Below are 23,663 nucleotides of genomic sequence, written 5' to 3'. Positions count from 1 at the left end.
TAGACTTGTTTCAACTTTTGCATGACTGTGCTTAGTCATAGCAAGCTTGGCATCAAGACTGAATTAAGACAGATCACAAGCAGATGACTAGAAGCAAAGAAATGGTCAAACAAGAATATGTTTTTCTTATGCCAGCTATAAGCTCTTGCAAGATATGACACCCAGATAAATCTGAAATATCCCTCAGACATTTACTGATGAAAATCTAAACACTCAGCTAGTCTCACAGCTGTGAGTTAGCTCCTCTAACCCCTCGTTCATATCTGTGTGGTGCAACTTCTCCCCAGTAAAAAGCAAGAGCTTGCGGCTGCCATCCTTACTGGTATCTAAGCACCACTAGGCATTCTTTTAGTCATATGGAGTTTAGGTGATTTTTTTGGTTGTTCTAGGGGAGAAGAGTTACTTAATACAGTGAATGCCCCTTAGGGCCTTCTTCCTTTAGGGAAAGGAGGAAACAGTGACAGCAAAGATGCAAACGCAATCACAGATATGTTCCGAACACGGTCTTTGTAGAACACTTTGGTCTGCTTGGGAGAAAGGGTTTGTGCTAATTCTGATGGGTGGATGAAGACAGAAGACACCTTTCCAGTGTGGCATTCTCAGAGAAACAGAATCTATTTTTCTGAAGGAGAAGCAGGTTGTATATGAGACAGAAATTCTTGTGAAAAATATTTTCTCCCTTGACTGACTCAGTGTAAGAATTCTGTAGAAAACAGGTTTGAAGTATTTTTTTTTTTGAAAACAGACAGCATGTCAGGTGTTCAGCCAGGATGGAAATGAGTCTATTTGAGAAAGAGCATAAGGAAGTTACAAGACATAAAGAACTGCAGGTAAAAGTACAAGAAGTAGAAATAACTGTTTGGATTTGAGTTCTTTCAATCACGAGGCAAGGAGCAGAGTTTCAAGAACATTTAACTGTTCTGCATTTAAGCAGAAGGTAATACTACACATTTGCTCTCTGTGTAGGAACTTCAACCTTCACTTACCACCAGATGCCACAGGAGCTACACAGCACCTTTAAGCTCATCACAGGGAAGGTCAGTGGCTCTGAGGAAGATGATGAATTCTCTTAAGTGGACCCAAAGTCACATTCTTAATCTATTATTTCACCAGCTGACAAAGGTCGTGCATCAGAACAAAAGATGAAGGAGCATTACACAGAGGTCCTCATCACACAGCACCCAAGGAACAATTAATGTGTTACTTCAACAAGCAAGAGGAAGCATATATCCATGATAGTCATTAAAAGGGTCAAGAGCAGCTACAACAGCATTGATTAGTTTAGCAATAACTCTCAGAGGAAAAAAAGAATAATGAAAGATCCTGTACTTATTTTGCCATCACAAGACTTGGGGTGGAGGAAGGAATTCACACAACTTGAGCTACTGTACATGCTGTTTTGCTCTATAGTAACAGATTTATAACTGTGTAGAGGATGGGACAAGCCAAGCTGAAGACAAACATTCCTACGCAGACACTTACCAACATGTCATTATATATCGGATATACAGCCAGAGACCAGGTCCTAGTCATCATGGCTATGAAAAAAGGCCTGAAAGCACGGCCAGCAGATTGCAAACACACTGAACTCCCTGAGCATGCAGACTGCTTTATTCTTCTGAGGACTCTTCTACCTGCCCTCACACTCACAGCGTATGTCTTCCAGAACAAGGAGCATTTGAGATTGCGACACCACAGATTATAAGGACAGCAAAAATCTCTACATAACCACGCACACAGATCTGCGTCAGCTTCTGGGATAATTACATAGGACTCCCACTTCTCCATAGGGAATTGAAGAGGAGGTATCTTTCTTGAGGGGGCAAGAACCATACTGTTATCGCTGTAGGTTTCTAAGGCTATGAAAACAGAAATCCCACTGCACATCTATCACTTCATTTAAAATGCTCCCGGGGCAGGCTGAAATAATGAAAAGACCCAGGACAAGGGATGACCTACAGGACTGTTCAGCCACCTTCCCCAGTCCTCCTACCTCACGAAGATGGGGGAAGATTTGATACTAATGCATTCTGGGCAGAAAAATGAATCAGTTTCCTGGCAGATACTAAACCCTGTTTATTCACAGACTTCAGCTCCTGCAGGTGCTTTCTTGTGAAGAGAAAGGGAGGGCGTCAGTTACATCACACAGACAGCCATTTGGCGCAATCAGTTAAATATGTATGTGCAAAATGTTTAAAATGCGCGTTAGCTATTCAACAGACCAGAATGGCTCAACTAGAGAAATCAAGAATCTTCACTATTTTGGTTACCGTTGTATTACTGAGTCACACCACAGGTCCCTCTCTCTCCCTCCCCATTTGCTCCAGGCCCAAGGAGTGAATGTGCGCTCCACTGCAAATTCTCGGGCCCAGATTCTCTAATAAGGAGCGAATAATTGGATGAGGGCAATTTATCCCCAGGCACACTGTGCTGTGTGCATTCATAAAGAGCGTGAAAAATGAGCATAAGCATGCAATATATGTAAGTGACTGCACATCTAACGATTAAGGGCTCCTATTAGCATTAAGAAGAAGCACATTATACTGTCAGCATCCCCAACTCCACCTCACGCTCAAGAAAGCTCCTTCACCTAAGATGGAGGAATAGGAGCTAAAGAAGTTAACCATCTCAAAGAGCACTATTAATTATGAGAGTAAAATCCTGCACAGAATATCACACACACAAACCCAGCATGAACAGAAGCAACCTTTCCAGACTGAGTGAGCTTGCCTGGACCTGCTGTCCATGACGCTGTAGTGGGAGCAGAAAAGTGCACGGAAGCCCCATGCACGCAGCACAGGAGATAGACAACCTCACAAAGAACAGCTTCCAAGGGAGGAAAGCCATGAGCACTTCTCCCAGCCTGTAGGAAAGCTGTCATGTCAGCTCAAATAGCCGTCTTCCAACTTCTATGCAACCTGCATAACAGATCTTTATTTCCTTACAGACCCCCAATACAAAAGAAAAGGAACCTCAAGTACCAAAACCTTTTCTGCAGGAGAACCAATAGAATAAGACAGTTTTTGGAAGCATGCACCTCTTTCATTTTAATAATGGAAAAACATGTCCTTGCTACAATCCAGGAGAAAAAAGACAAGTGAACAAAAAGAAAAGTCATAAAAGAGTTCCATAACAAAGACTTGTAGGGAAACAGCTCTTCATTTCCCCGAGACTGAATGAAAGCAAAGTTTATCTATTTCTTCTATTGGAGAACCCTTGATTCTAGACCTGGACTGACAAGAAAGGGGTAAGAGAATGGAAGTGGTTTGGCTAAGAACTCCATTCAGGTATTTGATAAGGAAGTGCTGCTTTTGTACCTGCTCAATTTGCAAGCTGCTGCAAGAAGCTGCCACAGCCATTGCTGCATATTTAAATTCAGACCAACAAAAAGAAAAGAAGGCTTAAGCCTTTTCCCGAATTTGGCAAAGACTGTCCATGGTCAGCTTTCTGAAGTATGGAGGGAAGCTCAGCAACAGGGAGTAACTCCCATTAGTCACTGCAAGAATGAAAGCACAGGAATCACTTTTCCCTCAAGCAATTCTCAGTAAAGAAGTAGAAAAGCAACCTTACATTATTCTTCAGTCAGGAAACCGGTCGTCAAAGGCAGAGGGAGGAACGTTTGTACAAGAGGACACATCTTTCACTTGTCCTTCTACATAACGACTCACAGAATATTCAGGAGCTCAAACTTCTAACATCTCAGTAAAACAAAGTCTTTCCTGCCCACACAGACAGCACACTCAGTCTGGGAAAAAAAATACACCAAAGCATGATAGTGGCAGAAAACCTTCAGAGCTGCCACAGAACTGCCCACTTAGGTACCACCGCGGCCTCTCCCACAGTACTGGATGCTGTAACATTTTCATGTGGAAAGCCATTTATATTTTCCATTCTTAAAAAGGGCCAAATAAACAACACCAGCCTATGGCGTGTCCATAGCCACTATGGTGTGTCTATAATATACACATCTCAGCCACCAACACAGCTTGCAAAGACATCTTTGCTCCTGCATGTCCATGCTAACATTTCCAGAACTCACTCCTACCCTAAAATTTTGCCCTTCTCCCCTTAAGTCCCTTTTTCCAAACACAAACCCGAACCAGTTTGCTCTGGTTGCAAACCCCCCCTAACAACATCCATTTATCCTACTCACTACTGAGCTATTACTCATCTCTAGTCACTGTTATTTGTAACAAGTGTCTTTGAAATTCAAACAGCTTGAAACAGCACAAACTTTTCCAAAACTGTTATTTTATACACAAAGGCTACAAGGTTTTGCAAAGAAAACCCTCCTTTCCACAACACTTATGAAAGAACACTACTCTAAGACCTATATAATCTTTTTTCCTCGTGTACCTTACTTAAAGCCAGCTGTCTGGCCAAAATTCTTCAGTCCATGTTTCATAGATTCTTCCAAGCTCTTTGTTGTTCAATCGACAGCACAGCAAGAATTCAAAACATAAATTTTATTCCAGCAGGAAGGTGATGTCTAAACACCACCAGTTCAAACAAAACAGCCCAAAGTAAAAGTGCCAGGACACAAAGCTAGCAAGGTTTCCAGTAGTGACAGGCCTGAGTTTAGGGGCTACAGACAAACAACAAACCCACTCAACATCTAGTGATAGATTTGTTGGTTTAGATTCGGCAAAGGAAACATTTACACTGACATTTACTCTAAGCAGTCAGAACCGTGCTGCAGCATCTACAGCTCAGCAATGCGCTGTTGTTCTCCTGCTCCACTCCTCCTTTTTAATTGAACTTCATACGTCACTGCTGTAATAAATATTAAATATTTGAATAAACAAAGCACAGTTGCTGTAAACAATTAGGAAAAAATAGTAACAACGCTGTTTTTGTTAATCAAGGAACAAAACAAGGTTGAACGCAGCATGCATACATTCTGTCTCCTCCACAAAACACACTTGGAAGGTTTGGGCAAGGCTTCCTTTCCCCCATGCTTCAGTTTCCTTCCCTTCAAAAAAAAGTAAAGGCAGTAGCACTACATTCTTCTCTTTAATTGTAGGCTACCTCTGGACATTCTGATGACACATTTCAGGCATGGAAATGTCTCATGAGAGGCAACTCCAAGCCCATGACAGGAGACAGGGAAATATTTTGGTTGGTTTGTTTTTAAGGATAGGATATAAGTGATGTGCAATTTACTGCTTTAAATAGTGAAAAAGCTACCAGGAGTCAGTATATGCACAAATCTCAACAGCCTGGTCGATTAAAACAAAAACTAGAGCAACATATGAGAGGCTCAAGCTCTAGCAAGAACTCCACAATCACCTTTAAAAGTAACTATACACCTTTTCCATCTCATATACAGCACTTCCCATCACTGGGCAGGAATGTGGGTGCTCCTACTCTGCCAAACAAGTTTAATCACAGCTCGGTCCCAGCCTGACCACAAGTCAACATCACAGCTACTACTTAGAAACGGAAGAGGTATAAGAGGTATCCCCTCACAGTCATGAGTAAGCCATGCCAGTCTGCATCAGGAAAAAACAAACACCGCAAACATATGCATACCATGGAAAAGCATAAAAATTTAGGTAATGGTTCAAAGTACACTTGAACAAAAAAAATAAACTGCCCCATGGAAAAGGCAGTCACCCGGCCTCTAGTCAACACCTGCCAAGCATTAATCCAGAAAACAAGTCACATAGGTAAGTCTCCAGAGGAAGGATGAGCACCCACTTAAGTGGGGACAGAAACCTTCAAGGTAGTTTGTAAATTACCTCCAGATTCGATAGGAAATGAGAGAATTGGAGATGAATTTGGTGAAGTTGTCGAGGTCTCTTATAGTTTCCACTTTTGGGTATTCATTTATTATAAAAAATACCAGTTTCATCTCAAGATCTATTCTTACAAAACCTCAGAAACACCAAGAAGCTGAGCAGCTCCCTCAGCTGTGTTCTGTATCAGTCGTTCCCCCCCCAGGATCCCTACTCACACCTTTCCCCAAACACCAAAGAACCTACAAATGTATAACAACTAAGTAGATAAACTGCAATTTAGGACTAGGGGTGGGGAGGGATGGGACCTCAAGCTACAGTTTTTTCCCCATTTACAAGAACTCAAACATTTGAGTTCTGCAAGGAGACAAGAATAGTGTAGAGTAAAAGCAACATTACCACCTTGTGGCAGCAAGGCAATAAGGAAATGGAAAGAGTTCAGAGAAATTAGAGGGAAACAGACTGCGTGTTCCTTTTCATATCCTAGTGAGTATATGGAGGGCCACAGGCTCCCAGGAAGACCATCAGGACTGAAGACAGATGTTCTGTGAGCTGAAAGAACAGCACTTCCGCAGCTGCCACCACTTTAGGCTCTCGTGGGCCTGGCAGGAGCATAGCAGATCTACAGCCACCCAGCATGTGAAACCACAGGTAGAGCACTGACATCTTTCTGAGGGCAATACCACAGCCAAATTCACTCACCACACACAATGCAAATTACTGGATCTCACTCATTATCCTATATGTAACTTCCTCATCTCAGCCAAGCTCTGCAGTCTCAGCCCAGTTTCTCCTAGTACATTTCGTCCCCCACCCTCCCCCAATCCAGAATAGTTTCATAAGGTAAGGTTTGAGTTGCATGACTGTGGGCATGCAAATAGCACTACTTGTTCTCTGCATCCATTCTTGAAAGATTGCGGTGCACAGCATCATGCCAGAATGCAGAAGCAACAAATGATTTAAGAACTGAGACTTTTCTATGTGTAACAACTCACTAGTTCTGTAGACACCACTCTCATCCCACTAACAAGGCCAGAGATGTGGCATTTGGAGATTTGGATCAGCTTTACAACACTGCACTGCTCCTATTTCATTAGCTAGCTGAAATGCAAGTCAGGAAGGACCACTGCTAGGGTTTTATACATCATTTTCTTAAGAAGTTGACATCAGCTACACATGAGCAAGCGGCTGACTAGAAGGATTCTGTCATATCCTTATTCAACTTGTCACTATAAATCTGAATAGGCCCATGCAACAAAAATGGCTTGAAGTACTTACAGGATCTTTTCCCTCACAAAGATTACAGCATTAACACAATGCTTTCTCAACCCATTTTTAATTAACAATTTACAGGGAAAAAAAATGAAACCAGCTATCATCTGTTGCTCAATTATCTTTCCATCATCCTGATCTTTCCAAAAGCTTCTATCACCAATTTCATGCAGCATATTTCACAGACCAATTTCAGGGATTTCTAAGGCTCTCTTCACTTTGATGTTAGAAGTGAGGCAAAGATCAGTCCAGAGGGGGGAAAGAAAACAACAACACCCTACATTTGAATTAACCAGAACAGCTTGGAGAACCTCAGAAAAGCTGAACCTCAATCCCACCAGCTTCTGCTTAACTAGACCAAGACTCTCCCCGACTTCAAACAGCTCTGACACAGCTTCAAGCTCCTCAGTGCCTGTATTGCTTCCAGGCCAAGTTGAAAATGACAAGGCTGCCACACTGTTGAGGCTCCCAGTGACACATTTCTCCTATTAGAGGTGCCAGAGCTGTTAGTCAGGAATAGCTTCATTACTTACTTATTAGTGCTTTCACAATTAGCCCAAGATTATTAACCCAGCATCAACAGAAAGAGCATGGTTGTTTCCATAACCAGGTAGCATAGCTGCAACAACACAATTCAAAGAAGAATATCTTTCATTAAACTACCTACTAACTTAATTGACCCTCTATGGCAATGTCATCTCAGCAAGCTACTTTTAAGTCAACGGAACCATGTCAAGAAATGGATACCACCCTAGCATCGGGAATGGGAATGTACACACAGTTTCCAGATGCAATTTTCATCTAAGAATTTTCAGCTAGTCTATGAATAAAGTGCTCAATTGTCCAATGAGGACATCTAATGGAGAAACAAAGAAGAACATAAGTTAAGGCTCAGAGTAGGAGCAAACACATGAAGGTCTCTAATGCTAAAACCTAATCTCATGTCCCCAGGTACAAAATTACCTTGATTATAAGTATGTAATTCAGTTAGCACTTGTCTTCTCAGGCTTTAAGACTTACCTCCCCTCCTCTATTTCCCTATCACTTCCAGCATTACATAGCTTACATTTCATGAACCTCAGTCACTATCTTTGCAGACTTCTGAAGCTGCACAAATTAATACATATTTTGGATACTGCCATATAGAAGTGGTTCCAAAACTGCCCATCATGAGAGCACAACCTGTGTCTGGGAGACTCTGGAGCTGACCCAAAGGATGCTCATTGTAAGGAAACACAAACGTAGGTAAGACGGTGCCTGCTGACTTGTTATTGCTCTATGAGGAAAACCTAATAGTTGACTGGAAAAGGGTAAAAAATTACAGCTGCAGGATACAGGTATTCCACACACAAGGTTCCTTTTAAGGACAAAGATTTCGTAAAGCTCCCCACAGGTCCAACCAGTATGCTTAACAGAAAAGCAAGTAAAGCTTTGCTTCAAGGAAATTGTCCCAAGCATTTCACTACCACCAAGACTGCCCTGTACAGATGCTACAATTCTGAAGCAGACAGCAGCAACCAGCACCTGCAAAGTCACCCAGAGGTTCAGTTACAGGATTTCAGCTCTAAAGCCACAATCAGTTCAGCTTCTGTGTGGTGGGGTAGACTGAGCTGTATGCCCCAGGACATTGTTAAAAAATAGTAACTCCTGCAGAACTAGCTGGAGGATTGCACCTATAGATTCCTTTACACCTCACTGTCCAAATAATAATGACTCTGCCCAAATAAGTACCAATAGCCTGATCACTGCACTTGCCCTCTTTATTTCTGACACTGCAGCAGCTTAGTCCAGAGAACAAGCAACGCAGTGGAGCGGAGATAAGAGCATGTAGAGCTGTTTCAGAAGAAAGATGATGTGAAGTTTATTAAGTGCCATTTCAAAGGTACATTTGCCAGTTCCTTCCCACCGCTCTGCTCTTTTATATGGGTCTAGAGGATACCTGAAATAAAACTAGTGTCAGGTAAGTCTCAGCTCAAGAACGAAGTAGTTACCGTGTAACCAGCTTGATACTCTCGTGGCAGGCAATAAAAAACAACAACAACAAAACTGGGGCAAGGATTTAGAAGCAGACAAATAATTTCATGTCCGCCACAACTTACTTGCTATGCAAACACAGCAACAAGAAAGGCAGCCACTGTTCCAGCCCAAGTATAATCAGCTTATCTGCAAGAAGGAGGAAAGAATTCCCTTTCCTCAGGCACTCCTGTGTACAAAGCCTCATCAGTCAGCACCATTGGCACCAAACCTGGAAACTTTATTTTTCTAAAGCACACAGCATCCATTTCTGATGGATGGACAACAGGACTGAACCCTTCCTCTGGTAAATGCATATATCACTTGACCAAGAGGATGACGAACTAAAAGCAGTGGGGAAACCCTATGCAAAGAATGCCTATGTAGCTAAATCATTGCTGTAAGCCAGTGCAGAGGGGGGGCTAAAAGAAAGAAGGGGACAACCTTTAGCAGGGACTGCTGTGACAAGACAAGGGGAAATGATTTCAAACTAAAGGCTGGGAGATTTGGATTGGATATAAGGAAGAAGTTTTTTACATTTAGGGTGATGAGGCACTGGAGCAGGTTGCCCAGAGAGATTGTGGATGCCTCATCCTTGGAGACATTCTAAGTCAAACTGGACTGAGCTCTGAGCAAACTTAGCTAGCTGTAAGCACCCCTTTTCATTACACAGAAGTTGGACTAGGTGGCCTTTAAGGGTCCCTTTCAACTCAATCCTATGATTCTATGACTCAGAAAAGCAGTTCTCAACTCCTGCTTGATCTCCCATGCGTAATCTGGGCAGATTCTCCATCCAAAGCATGCACGTGATATGACATACTAAGGACACCAGCATATCCTGTGTTCCCCCTCTTCTGCAACATCTGAGAAACATCAGGAACACAGCTCATGCCAGAGCTTTCCTACAAGAGCATGTCCTTTTGCCTGTATGCGCTATCATCCTCCTTCCCCATTAAGAGGCCTGCTCCGTGTCCTTACAACCTTCAGAGCCTATAAACAGAATGACAACAGCAGCTATAAAAGACATCAATGCAGTGGCTCTGTGTTTTCATCTACACAAAAAGCACATGAACATGTAAGAAAAAGTTTTCAACTCTGAAAATACCGAAAAACTCAGACCAAATGGGAAAGGTTTAAGAAAAAATGTAGGAGGAAGGCCGGGCATATATCTTACCTCCTGAGTGAATCCTCCTCTGAGCTTTCCTCAGGCATTTCCTGGTTTAAGGCCTCCTGTGATACATTCCCAGGTCTGCTTGAAGCCGACTGGCTGTAAACTCTCTCCCAGTGCCCCGTCTCCTGGTTAAAGACCACTCCCACGGTCCTCTCCTCCTGCGGAGTGGAAGAGCTGCCCAGCTGCAGCCTGCTAGAGGCAGGAGCTCTGCCCTCGGTTCTCTCTGCAGGCTGCACCTGGCTGGTATTTGGAGGCACACCCTCAAATGTGCTTTGGACCTGCCCTGGTGTGTAGCTAGGCGTGCTTCTTTCCCAGCGCAGCGTGTCATTGTTAAAGGTCAGCAGGTTATGACAAGCGCGACAGCGGTTCAGGTGACCCCGGGACAAACTGGAATTGTTTTCACTGCTGTGTGGAGTCTGCTGATGGGAGGGACCAGGCCGATCAGGCTCAATGTTGTTGTTGAGCATTTCTTGAGCCTGTTGCGACTGGCTGGGCTCCCCAGCAATTCCCTGATCTAACTCATGAAGTCCGTCATATTCCAGGAAGAATCTCCTCAAATCACACTGGAGCTCATTTCGGATGCTGGCCGGATTGCTTGGGCCAGTGCCACTACCACTGTCCGCCTCAGCCCCTGGGGCTAGGAAGCCTCTCCCTTCTGTTGCAGAGGTATAGACTGATGCCTGGGAACCTCCCTCCTGCTGCCGCAGCACCGACAGCAAGCTCACGGAGGAGGCACTGGTCCTAGGGGGAGGCATGGCTTCCAGCTCTGACCGGGAGCTCATGTTCAGCACTGTCCTGGACCAGTCTGACCCTCCCAAGCCTGAAGCCATCTCTCTTGCAGACTGCTGGTAGCGGGACTGGTGGCCTGCCAAGGGCCCGCTCAGGGACCGCCGCGTGGGGCCCAGGCTAAGGTTGCGCAGGGTGTTGCCAGCAGCGCTGCTCTGAACTGTGCTGAAAGCAGAGGGCCTGTTAAGTATCCCCTGCTCCTCCTGTGCTACAGATGCCTGCTCTGGGGGCTGGTAAGGCTCTGTTTGCACAGAGGAGAAGGACGTGCCAGTGGCCCCAGAAGACGTGGAGGGTGCATTTTCCTGGTGTGGGAAGAGAGAAGATGGAAGTCTTGCACTAGAGCATCGGCTGCAAAGGCACAACATCCCCAAGTGCTGGCAGCACTCTGCTGTGGGGTAGCTGACACGCTCCCGGAGCCTGTTATAAACAGATGCCCTTGTGTTCTCACTGGCTGGAGGCGGAGGTGGTGGTGGTGGAGGCGGTGGAGGGGATGGGGTAGCAGAGTCTTGAACACTGTTTTGCTCTCCCACCTGTATGCCAGAGGAGCGGGAGGACAACATATGCAGGAAGTTGTGGAGGAGAGGTGTACGCCTCACGGGCTGAGAGGGAAGGATAGCACGCTGGCGATAATGCGGCATCTCTGTGCTGTCCACGGAGATTTCCACTTCCTCATCACTCTGCAAAAGGAAACAAAGTTCAGCTTCCTCAAAGCAAAAATCCTACGCTTCCAGATAAACGCAAGAAAGCCCACTACTATCCCAGACAGATGGAAAGATGTGATAAAGCCTCTTCCTAGAGATGAAAAAAAGTCTGGCATTGACTTGCAGGAAACCAGACTTCAAAGGAGCTCATTTCTGGGATCCAGACAAGCTCTTCCTGCAGCTGAGCGAGCTTCAACTACACACAGTTTATACCGACAGAATCAGCAGCATCTGAGAGTCAGCAGCTGTGGAGAAGCACTGCTAATCATACCTTGCATAGCTTCAAATCCAAGAGAATGTCACAGAACAACTGGAAGAGCAGGGGCATGAGAAAATCTGTCCCACCACTAATGACAGTGGGGGCAAAACAAGTACACTTAAGAGTTCTTTAATAGTCTTGCAAATTATGTGAAAACATTCCTATGACCTATCAGTCTGGCACAGAACTCAGCTTGGAAAGTCTTCAGATTTTTTTAATAGTATAAGGCTGCTTAGGAACAGACTAGGGTCAATACATGTGGAGCATCTTGTAAAGAATTAGCCAGTGCGGGTACTGACACTACCCTTACCTGCTGGTTGGAAGGGTTAACAATTGCTGTGAGCAAGTAGTGTCCCAAGGGATCAAACCGTACTAGCCTAAAACAAAGGCAAAGACAGTATCAATCCTTAGTTCACATTCCACACTGACACAGGAAGTTGGACACAGCACAAAAGAAAATCCTATGTGAAATATATGCAATGAGAATGTGACTACATTACAATCTTTGCTTCTGAAAGATGTCAAAAAGCTGATGTGTTAAGAAAATACATTTATTTACCTGAGGACTGCAGTTATTTTTCAGTCCACAGCAAAACTACAGAGAAGTTAAAAGCTGGAAGCAAGCACGCCCATATCAGTTGAAAAAGCAAGTTGCTTTAGGGAAGATGTACATACATATTACAGTTTGGAATTAAGTACAGAGGGAGAGGTTAACTCCTCTTCAATGTTTCTACCTTAAACTGCTCAAAGGATGGCATCAAGTTTCCAGCAAGTTTTCTCTGTAGTTGCACTTACATAGTAGTTCAGCACTCTCTTCCAGCAACTTCTGGGTTCTCTCATCCTTAATGCTGACAAGTTTAATAACCACGTTTACAAACAAAAACGGAGTAGATCCAAAGACATTTATGGGACTATAAATAAGAACAGCCAAACTGATAAACTATTTCCAATTGCTTTGCCTCCTGCCCACAGAACTCATTCTACTAGTCTGGTCAAAGAGTTGCAGACAGTGCTTCTCTCCACTCTCTCCGTGTGCAGTATCCCACAGGAACAACCCTCAGCCCCTAAGCCAGACCATTTTTAATAGATAAGCATTCACTGCCCCTGAAAACAGGAACTCACCGGACCCGCTCCATTTCGCTGGCTGTTTTCACCACTGCAAAAGGCTCTCGACGGCTCCAGTCCCAGAAATGTATCTCATTGGCTGTTGCAATCAGCAAGAGCTGAGCCGTAGGATGAAAAGCAAGCGATGCAATGGCATTGTTGCTATCTGTAAACCAGCTTTCACTTCCACCCTGGGTGAGGAGTCAAGAATCACAAACAGTTTATCATGCAGTTTGAGATCATTGAGATCATACCTACAGCATGGAATTTACATATTTTCAACAGCAACGGCCACTCTGAGTTCATGTCCAGAACATAGCACTGTCTGCAACAATAACCACAGAAGTATTTATACTACTAAGCATGTCTCAAGCAGCCCTTACAAATGCTGCCTTTCAGAACAACCAGGTGAATACACAGGGAAGACCACTCAGCAAAGTAGAACAGGCAGGGTAGGAGCTTCTCTAATGAAAAGTTCAAATATGCCCAGTGGAATGAAAGATGTCAAGTCCTTTATATAAGCTAAACAGGTACCTTGCAAAAAGTTCTCCAGAAGTAGAGATTATCTGCATCACTTATACCAAATATATGTGCAGGGCTAAGAAGAACAACCTACCTGGCCTGACTGAACGAAGAATCTGTTGTTATCTCTCTAGACAAAGAAGGATGGCTATCATCTGTTTTACATAAAACTTCCAAATAGATTTCTTATCAGGCAACATTTGGGAAACAATTTCAGACTAAAATGGTCAACCACCCACCAAATACAGTTTTAGGAAAGACTTACATGTAGATCCCAAATTCTAACCTCCCCATCTAGGCATCCTGAAGCAATGAGGCCTGGGATGGTGGGATGGAAGGTCACACACCAGGGAGTGCGGCGATGTCCAACCAAGGAATGAACACATTTGCCCGTTTTCACCTCTGTGATGTAGATGTTGTGGTTCACATGTGTGGAAGCCATTAGAGTCCTGGGAATGCAGAAGGCAGGATAAACATCAGCATGAAAAGAATACAACAAGACCAAACTGTGGTTAACTTCAACTAAATAGGGTCTTCCCACTTCTAACCCAGCAGCAGTCCCACACACAAAGGATAAGAGGCTATTGTATCACCAAAGGCAATAGAGATTCTTGTGGCCAGACTTCGGGGTTCATGCAAACAAGCTCATCAGATCTGCAAGCACCAACTTGACTTTTACTGTCAAGAGAGTCAATGTACAGCTCAGAAGAAACTCTTCTGAGTGATAGTTTGGGGTGAATAAACATTCCCATTTTTCCACACCAGCTCAACCAGAGTCAAACGACACTGAGAGATCCCAACTCCATTTCTGTTTCCAAACACAGGCATCAGTCTGCTCTGTTCTCTCGTCCTCAGTATCCCAGTGGATGTGCCCCAACACTTGGTATGTTGTGATGAAGCACCCTTTACCCCCTCAAGTTTTTTTCTATGAAATCTCGTGGCAACCATACAAATCCTTCCTCCATAGAACTACACATCACTTGGACGTGTCAGAAATTAAGTATCAGCTATGCCTGAAGCTGTGAGATTCGGAAGGTGTGCAAGTTTCGTCCATGCACATCAGGAACCAGAAGCTTCTCTTGGCTGTTCAGGCTTGAACAACTCAACGGGCACAAACCTCCTTCACTTCTGTAAGTGCAAGAAGGCTGCTGAAACAGGGTATGAACTAGGAGTTAATTACCTGTCTGGACTAAACGCCAGCAAGAAGGTGGAGCGTGGACTGTCTGGTAACTCAACTTTCTGAAAAAGCCAACAAAGCAGGAAGTGTTGCATGTGTCATAAGATCATACTTGAACTGTAAGCCACACAGACAATAAGGGGAACCTGCTGCAGGAACATATCTATTATCACACCACTGCAGGAACTGAACACAGCCAGAGAGCATATCAAGTGTAACGCATCAAATATACAATCACGAGAATTTATTTCAAATCCCTGCCTCCCACCCCCATCTCCAGCATCAACCTGCACACCTCTTCCACCACCTTACCTTGCCCTCCCATTTCATCCATCGAGTTTTATCCTCCACCAACTCCTGCAGGAGCCGCTGAGCTCCCAGTGCCTGGGTACCTCGTTCCCTACCCCACAGGATGCGGACCGCATTCTTCTCCGGTACAACCTTCATGATTCTCAGTAGCCAATGTGACAGCAACTACTAGGAGAAGATACGAGTGGGAACTTTCCAGATGACGACCAGCACCAAGCTACCAACAGGCTATCCACATTTCAACCTTTAATCTTCATGGAAACCTAGAAAGAGAAGAGAAAGACAAGAAAGGCAGTTTTTAGCTGGATGAAAAAAAAGAACATTAAACGCCATTACACCAGATTTAAGAGGAAAATCTCTCTCCCAGCTTTTGCTGCCTTCTTCCATGATCAAGACCCAAATTTGACAGTTTCGCAATGAAAGATTACTTTTAAAGGTTTCTGAAAGCACCCAGCCCCTTCCATACACAGATGTCCTAGGTAGACCACATTTAAAGAGAATTAAAATACTGGACTCGAAACCCCTCCCAACATCTCTTGCTGTACATAATAAAGAAAGAAGATTCATAAACTAACAGTCCTTGAACCTTAGAGATATCTTTTATCTGGGAAGACTGAGGTAGCAAGAGAAAGAGCATTAAAAAATTGACAACACGTGAAGTCTCCAGGGAATCATGCAGATTTCAATAACAGCAACCTGTAGCACTTCAAAGGTTAAACAACTGGCACACCTCAAGTCCTAATTATTTCCAGTTCCATCCCAACAGTTCACAATGTATGCAAACAACCACTTATCAGACCAAAGCCTTTCACTGAAGGCTGTAGTGGTATAGTGGCCAATTCCATTGAGATGACTCATTCTGTCTGCAAATCATCTTTCCATCTACCCTGTTCTTAGAAAAACAGTTCACCCAAGTAATACCAAATGGCAAAGATGAATGCTTTTAGTACACTTCCGAGCTACCAAGGAAAAGCATTAATAACATCTGGGTGTTTTTGTTTTTGCTTTGACAGAAGCAAACATAGCAACCCTAAGAGCAACCATGTTTCACAGCCTCTGAATGGTGTCACACGCACAGGGGTTTGTTATCAAAAAGCTCTCCAATTAAATTCTTTCAGAATAGATGGAACAAGGAGCACTGCTGCAATGCTATCACGTTTTGATCCCAGCAGAGTGCATATACTACTCTGTCATCTCTTTACAATGTAAAGATCTAAAGACGAGTCCTCCTTGCTTCACGTCACACTGAACAAAACCACCCATATGCTACTGTGAAGAAAAAAAACCAAAAAACCTTGAACCCACCATAGATCACCAACAGGAAAAAAGATTCATGTACACAAGAAGAGCTGAATTTTTATGTGACAGAATTCAAAGCAGCCAGCAGCAAACCTTCCCCTCCTCCCTAAAAACAAAAAGCCTCCTGAGCAGATGATTGAAGACAGCTGCTGCTTACAGGGAGGAACTCAAGAGATAAGCCAGGAAATAAGTTCTGATAAAGCAGACCAGTTTTTATTTGTAAAAGTTCAACAAAGTGCAATGAAAGTGATGAACAACTGCATCAGCCTTCCTAGTAAATAAATTCAGAGCAGAGAAATTCAAGTTAGCTGGAAATTCCCTGATGCTTAATATGAACAATATGGAGATCTTCTATTTTAATTGAGAAGCTAAACTCCTCAGTATAAAGTAAATCTTCTTTTGAGAATCTGTGAAAGTCAGCCAAACCTTAGATAGGAGTTATCTACAAAATAAAAGCCTTACTGAAAAGCAACAGAAAGACTAAAGCTGTCATGCTGCAAGAGCTGACAAAGACAACTGCACAGATGAAAAAAGGACAGATCCAGAAGAAGGCTAATTAGAGTAACATACAGCCAAAAGTGCCATGTAACACCGGAACTGCCACACCAAAGTCCTTTTTTCCCCCTCTGCTACTAAATCCACACCTGTATTCTGCAAACACCAGTCAAGAGACCAGGATCAGAGCGAAAAAAGCACGGCAGAGAAGGACAGCTTAAGAACAATGCAGGCAAAAACCAAACCCATTTTACAGGAGCAAACTATAAGCACAGTTTCATCTAGTGAATCTGAGAAGACAGCAGCCAAATAGTCTTTATGGGTTCCTTCAAGGTGTAACTGCTACATCAATCCAAGAATAAAGGTATAAGCCAAACACAAATGGAAGACCAGACTTGCAGCTGGAACAAGCTGTAGTCTGAAGAGACCTCAAACCTCAAGGTTCAGAGCAGCCTTCCGACAGGTGTGAAGAACAAACAACCTCAGCAACTGAAGAGATTCAATAATTTACAAGCAGGAGAGCCCAATTACTCATGAAAAAGAACAAGCTCTGACAACTTCAGAACGTTTCAGTTCTAGTAGAAAGACTAATATTACACGAAGTACAATAGCAACAAGGAAATCAAGATGTTTATCAAACACCTTGATGTTTATTTATGCCGCGAGCAAGTTTACATATTGTAAAATAAACAGATAACACCTCCAACTGCATTTTGTGAACACCTTGTACTAACCTTACTTAAAGGCTAAGTCACCTTCACAGCATAACAGCAAGTACCTACCTTAAAACAGTTCATCTGCATCTTTGCAGATGTGTACTAATTTCTTGAACTAATTTGGATACCACAAACGCTTCATACGTGAGCGTGTTCACACTCGATGTTTTTCCTGCAGGGACTGTCCCTCATTTTTCAGCCACTGTGAACTGACTCAACCTCTCATTTGAAAAGAAAACAAAATAAACCCAGAGACTTAAAGCCTAAGGACTACCCTGTTAGCTCATCATATGGACAAGTTGGGATCTCTTCAGAAAGGGCTGAGCTCAGCTCCTGGAGCAGAGCTGCCACACCAGAGTCACCGAGCCCTTTGTGGCCAAGCTTTATTTGTGCTTCAGAAGTTTAATCCTTTACCTGAACCAGTCTGAATGCAGGAACTGCTCTCCACTACCTGGCTCAGGAGATGGGCATGGAAAAGGAGTCAGAGCCTTTAAGTAGAGAACAAGACGCAGCACAGATGGAGGCATTACTTCTGATACCTTTAGTAGGAAGACTAATTAATTTCTGGATTATCTTTTGGTGGTTTTGACTAACAGTAAAGCTCAACGAGCTTAAAAATACAACCCATGTCTCAGCACAAAGGAAATCTGCAGTGCATTTCACCAAAGCTGCCCAGGCCAGAGATGGAGCAAAGCAGTACCAGCTGCAGCTATTATGGACACCTGAGCTACGGCAGCTGATGAACAGCTGACCACCAGGACAAGGAACCGCTTTGCAACCAGTACTTTTCTTGTTTTGGTTTTAAATCAGGATGACCCGATGTGGTATGCATCATCTAGAAGATGAGGTGATGGCCTGGATGTGGTCCAGGGCACCAGACAAATTCTGAAAATGGAAACTCAAATTTTTCTACAATTGGCAGCTTTGTTTCCTTAACAGTTTTCTCCCTCCGGGGCATTTCAGGACAGCATGCTGGGCTGTTTACAATTTTGGAAAGAGCAATACACAGCCCAGCCCCAAGCCTTCTGACTTGCTCCACGCCAGCTGTCCTTGAAGAAGCCTCAAGAGCTCCCAGACTTGGATCAATATGAGCCCCACCGTGACTTTACAGATGCTGAACTGCTAGAAAACCATGGCAAAGCAGCAAACCGGTAACACTTTGGAGTGGCACAGGACCCCACGAAGCTGCCAACAAATAGGTGAGGACAGAAATAGAATATAAAAAAAGCACATGCAAATGGCCTTACAGAAAGGACATCAGGATATTTTACGCATTATGCAGCAGTACAGTGCTCCAATTAGATGCCTCAGCACTTTATAGAGATCTTGGTCCTATTTCCAACATACACACCACTTTGGCATTAACACCATTAACAACTTTGTGGAGAATCTGGGAACACAGCTGGTGATCAGAAAACGCTGTTTATAATGGGAGTTCTATCCAAAAGATGCCTCAAAGTTCTTTCGTCAGGTGTAAAGACTTTCAGAATGCACTGGCTATCAAGGCAATGTGATCCCCATAAGTTATGGGCGAGCGCCAGCATCATATATTGCAATACGAGAACAAATGTTGGGGGGAAAAAGCAAACAAAACTAAGCTACAACTTTTGTGAATGATGAAGCATGTGACCAAGCTGCAAAAGCACAAGCAGACTCAGAGCATTTGTAGTGTGAACAGCCCCATGCTCCAGCCATGCTCCCATCTACCTTGTGAGCCCAGAGCTTCTATTTTCAAAATGTCTCTTCTCAAGTGAAGCATCCAGTCACTATCAATAAAGCGTGCCATTTCATTTACTCTAAATTAAGCTTCAGGCTGCAGGCTTGGAATATCAGCACATCATTTCTTAAGCAGTTCTCATGCAGCATTGGCAGTGATTAGTATAAGATCCACGCAAATGTGCAAATATAGGCAGGAATAAGAGGAAAGGATTTAGAAAAAAAGCTCAGCTTCCATTGGGCTCTATGGAACGGTACAATACTCTCAAGAGTATTTTGATTGTATTTAATAAATCTCAGCGATAACTCAACAATGATATTTATATGATCATAACATCAGGCATGAAAACAAGTTGATGAAGTGGTACAAACCACAGCCTTGTTTCTACTTCAGAAACATCTTCCTAAACTTCCAACATCTTCCTAAATCACACAAAACAACACACGTGAGAAACCCCAGAGAATACATCCTGGTTAGAAGAGCACCTCAATTCCACCAGCAGTTCTATTAAAACACCGATTGAATTCATACCAAGCACAACACCATTCCTTCTAGCCCTCCTCATGTCTCCACTTGGAAGACTGAGCTAAATAAATTAATAAATAAATAAGCTTGTGTAAAACCAAAACAAAACTAAAAGCTGATTTGCCCTCTCCATGCTGCATCAGTCCAGCTAAACAAACAAGAGAAGCCAAAGAGTCCTAGTTTGGTAAGTAATCGAACTACACAGCAATGGAATTCAAACAATGCAATAACAAGAAAATCAGTAAAAACGGGTGACATGACTCATACCCAGAATAGCTCTGCTGATCTAAACTTAGAGCCTCTTGCTCCTCCAAAGCTCGTCCCATGCTCAGTACTGAGCAGCCAGAACACATGGATTTCTGAGAACATACCTGATCAGCTGCATAGTTAAGTTTCCTCTCCATACCACTATTTGTTTTCCTTTAACTCCACCTGTACCACCTCTGCTTAAGCCTTAGGAGTATTCTCAGAGTTCTGCCACTTTGCAGGCTTCAAAAATACAAAACAGAAAAGGTTTTTCACAGAGACAACTTCAGTAGTTCACAGAGGTAGAACAAATGACTTCCTCAAGCATGGGTTAATCAAAACAGTGAAGGAAGAAGAACTAGAGTGTGTTCTGCTTCTACCCTCTGTGCCAATGATTATCCTTAAAAAACAAACCAATAAAATACAACACACCAACTTAAATGAAGACACTGGAAATACACAAGTTCCTGACCTCAGGCTACTAAAGAGCATAAAGGCAGCCCCACAACCTATCTGCCCTAAACTGTCGGAAGAAAGGAAAATAAGGAGGAAAACAGAAAGCAGGTTTGTGATCTGAAGTCCTTTGACCAAGACCAGAGAGATTTGGAAAGCAACTCCAAAGCACATCTTCTGCAGATGCATGAGATACACTGTTCTAAGCCACATCTGCAACACTGAGCACTTTCACATAAATCACAACAGGATCATGAAAGAAAAAAATCATACTTGTGCTTTAAATTGGAACTACAAGGAGTTCAGGAAATTAATTAAATCACAAAGACATCAGGAGTACATCGTCAGTATGAGACACTGTACGACACCAACAGAAAGCTGACTGCCAGCAGCATGTTAATTTGTCTTCCCAGACTGGATTAAACGAGCATGGTACTCTCTTAAGAGAACTTCAGTCAAGAGAAGTACATTTAATTGCTAGATATTTACAGCAAAGCTATCAGGAAGCGGAAGAGAAAGTTGCAGATACCAACTTCTGAAGGTCAGCAAACTGATGGTAAAAATGAGAAGGGAAGTAGCAAGAACAAGAAAAAAGGTAAGTGATAAGCTGCATCTGGTGCTCGATGGCTCCACTACCCTGTGATATTTATTATGGAGCACTTTCACTTCTACTATCACTATTTCCATATAAGCTTTATGAATTCTTCAGAAGATACTAGCTTCAATCCACAAGCTAGGAGGAGGATATATAATTTTACAAAGCTGTAATAGACGTCAAATAGGAGACGTGAGATCCAGCAGACTGCTTGTTTCCTAACTCCATGCTGAGCCCATGGTACCTTTGGCTTAGTATTGCACACTGTAGGAAACGAGGGACAGAGAGAAACACAGCAGAAAATAATGCAGATCAACCCCTTTCCCAGAAGGGCTCTCAAGCAGATAACAGAGTAAAGAAACGCGCAATTCAAGGGGAAGCATTTCATTCATTCAAGGCTGAGCTCAAGGTACAGCCACCTTAACAATGCAAGGAAGAAAAAACAACTGGAAGTGAGAACATTGTTTGAAAAACCACAGCTCCGTGTTATTCTCCTGCGCACGTGGAAATAATCAAACACGGTAACGAGGCAAAAAGCAAAGATTAGCTACATAGGAGCTGAAGTCTTTATGCACACCTTTCTCCTCTGTCTCTGAAGGTGTGATTAGCACAAGGGGGGGAAAGAACGCAGTGTTAGGAGCAGGGGTCAGAGACTCCTCTCAGCAATTCCGTGCTGCACAAGGTGGTGAATTAGCGCTGTGTGCCAGCAATGGGCAGCAGGCAGGGGTTGCTCCAGGGACAGCCCAAGAGCCTACACCGACAGTGCCAGAAGCAGAGGGTATGAGGACTCTCCACATTCAGCCTTAGCATCTCATCACCCTGTGTGTCCTCACACAGACCTTAGGAACTGGGGAAAGCAAAGTTCCTGGACACAGGTACAATCAAAGATCCCAGCAGCCAGTGTTAAACCCACCAGGCACGCAGGTCTCCACTGGTTTCAAGCAGCACAATCAATGGGTCTTTCACTAAGCAATTGCTACACAACTGAACAACCTTCAATTTAAAAAGTTCTAGTACTAATCCCCTTTCACTGCCCTGCGACTTTTGAAAACCATAGCTCTTCTGCCCTCTGTTCATTCATATTTTGATTCTGTCACTTCCCTTACCAGGCAAGTGCAGGATATTAACACAACAGCACACAAGGTAACTATTAACATGCACTATGCCCCTGATCAGCTCTCCATACCAGCACAACATGGAGGAAAAGAAAAAAAGAAAGAAAGAAAAAAACACCTTAATGCTATTTGTCTCAAGAGTATTAATGAATTTTAACAACATCAGTGACTCTGCAAACGTTCCAAATTCAGTTTGTTTGCCAACCAGTGCATAGAAAATACTGAAGGCACTTTCCAGCAGTTTCACAAAAAAATATGTTGCAAGAAAGGAGCAAGAACTCAGAACCCGACCCTGTGGCAGGGGGGGGAGTAGTGGACTGCATTACTGTTCCTCTTCTTTACAAATGGTCACTGCAGTTGCACAAAAGTTAAAATTGCTGCATGCAAGAGCAGAAAACAAGCGACCAAGAATCCAGAGGGTCAGCTATGACTCACAAAAGGGCAAAAGAAAGAAAATTAAGGAGAAGCTGTCAGCAAATTAAACAATCTGCGCAACTTCCCAGCAGCGAAGCCCGAAAAGGCAAGTCCAAATATCTGGATCCAGGCACATTCTGTGTTCCAAGTACCAGAAGGATAAAAACCAAAATGCTAACAGAGTGCCACACTCATTGACAACCACACTGCCACAACCCAACTGGTGAGCACAAGGTACCCAGACGTCACCTCACCCCACTTTCAGGAAACTAACCCAAACCAAAGCCGAGCAGCACCATAATGGGCTGCCAGGGAATGTGCATCAGAAACAGGTCACGGCCAGGTCCCACTTCAGCATTCCCATCAGCAATCTGAAAGAGGATGGGAGTGGCAGTGGCTAAGATGCCAGATGACATTTGCAATGGCCACTGAACTAACCGGGTGGGGCAGTAAACAAGGGCAGCACTGAAAAACACAGTGGGTTCCATCCAGAGCGCTGCAAATGTTTTGTGTGGAGGAGAAGCGGAGCAGCACGGAGCTCTCTGCCTGAGCACAGCTGCATGCACCAAGGATTCACTCATACCTTGATAAAAGCCTGTTGTAAATCCATCTCGTACAGCAGGTTAACTTTATTTGTATACACTGCGAAACAAAGTTAGCGACCATCCCAAATGACCTCTGGGATTGAAAAGCCTTTTTTAGAGCAGAAATTGTGTTGCACGCTTCCCAGGGGCAGCACAAGGAGTAACACTCTCAGAGAACTTGGAGCACGGTGGGTGAAAGCAGAAGTGTTTCCATACCCAGCGAAGGACCGGGCTGTGCTCCTCACGAGCAGAGCGGCGTCAGGGCCAGCACCGGGGCACACACTGGGGCCTTTCACAGCGAACACACGGCAAACGCTCCACACAGCACAACGAAACGCTGAGCAGAAGACCCGAAAACGCGGCCACGGCCACTCGCTGCTCCAACCTGCAGCCGGCCCTGCTGTCCCGCGGGGCTCCCGGCGCGGCCCTCTAGATCGCAGGGCTCGGGAGCA

General features: G+C 43.8%; 1 protein-coding gene across 7 annotated transcripts in view; it reads right to left on the bottom strand.

The window, feature by feature from the left end:
- Positions 1-23,663, bottom strand: part of AMBRA1 (autophagy and beclin 1 regulator 1) — a 120,568-nt gene that overhangs the window by 96,403 nt on the left and 502 nt on the right. For 5 of the 7 annotated variants that reach the window (XM_085548746.1, XM_015864395.3, XM_015864397.3 and 2 more), the window contains exons 2-7: positions 15,056-15,315; positions 14,747-14,805; positions 13,832-14,015; positions 13,063-13,235; positions 12,251-12,317; positions 10,198-11,657 (exon numbers count right to left, since the gene is read on the bottom strand). In XM_085548746.1, the coding sequence (XP_085404872.1) occupies positions 10,198-11,657; positions 12,251-12,317; positions 13,063-13,235; positions 13,832-14,015; positions 14,747-14,805; positions 15,056-15,190 (2,078 nt within the window). In that variant the 5' untranslated portion in view covers positions 15,191-15,315. The remainder of the gene's footprint in view (positions 1-10,197; positions 11,658-12,250; positions 12,318-13,062; positions 13,236-13,831; positions 14,016-14,746; positions 14,806-15,055; positions 15,316-23,663) is intronic. The other 2 variants (XM_085548749.1, XM_085548751.1) reach the window with 1 other exon arrangement.

The sequence above is a fragment of the Coturnix japonica genome, chromosome 5 (genome assembly GCF_054131305.1).
Source record: "Coturnix japonica strain WE chromosome 5, WE-NBRP24, whole genome shotgun sequence".
Lineage (NCBI taxonomy): Eukaryota > Metazoa > Chordata > Aves > Galliformes > Phasianidae > Coturnix > Coturnix japonica.
Note: the sequence above shows the minus strand (reverse complement) of the source record. Positions and strands in the feature narration are given on the sequence as shown.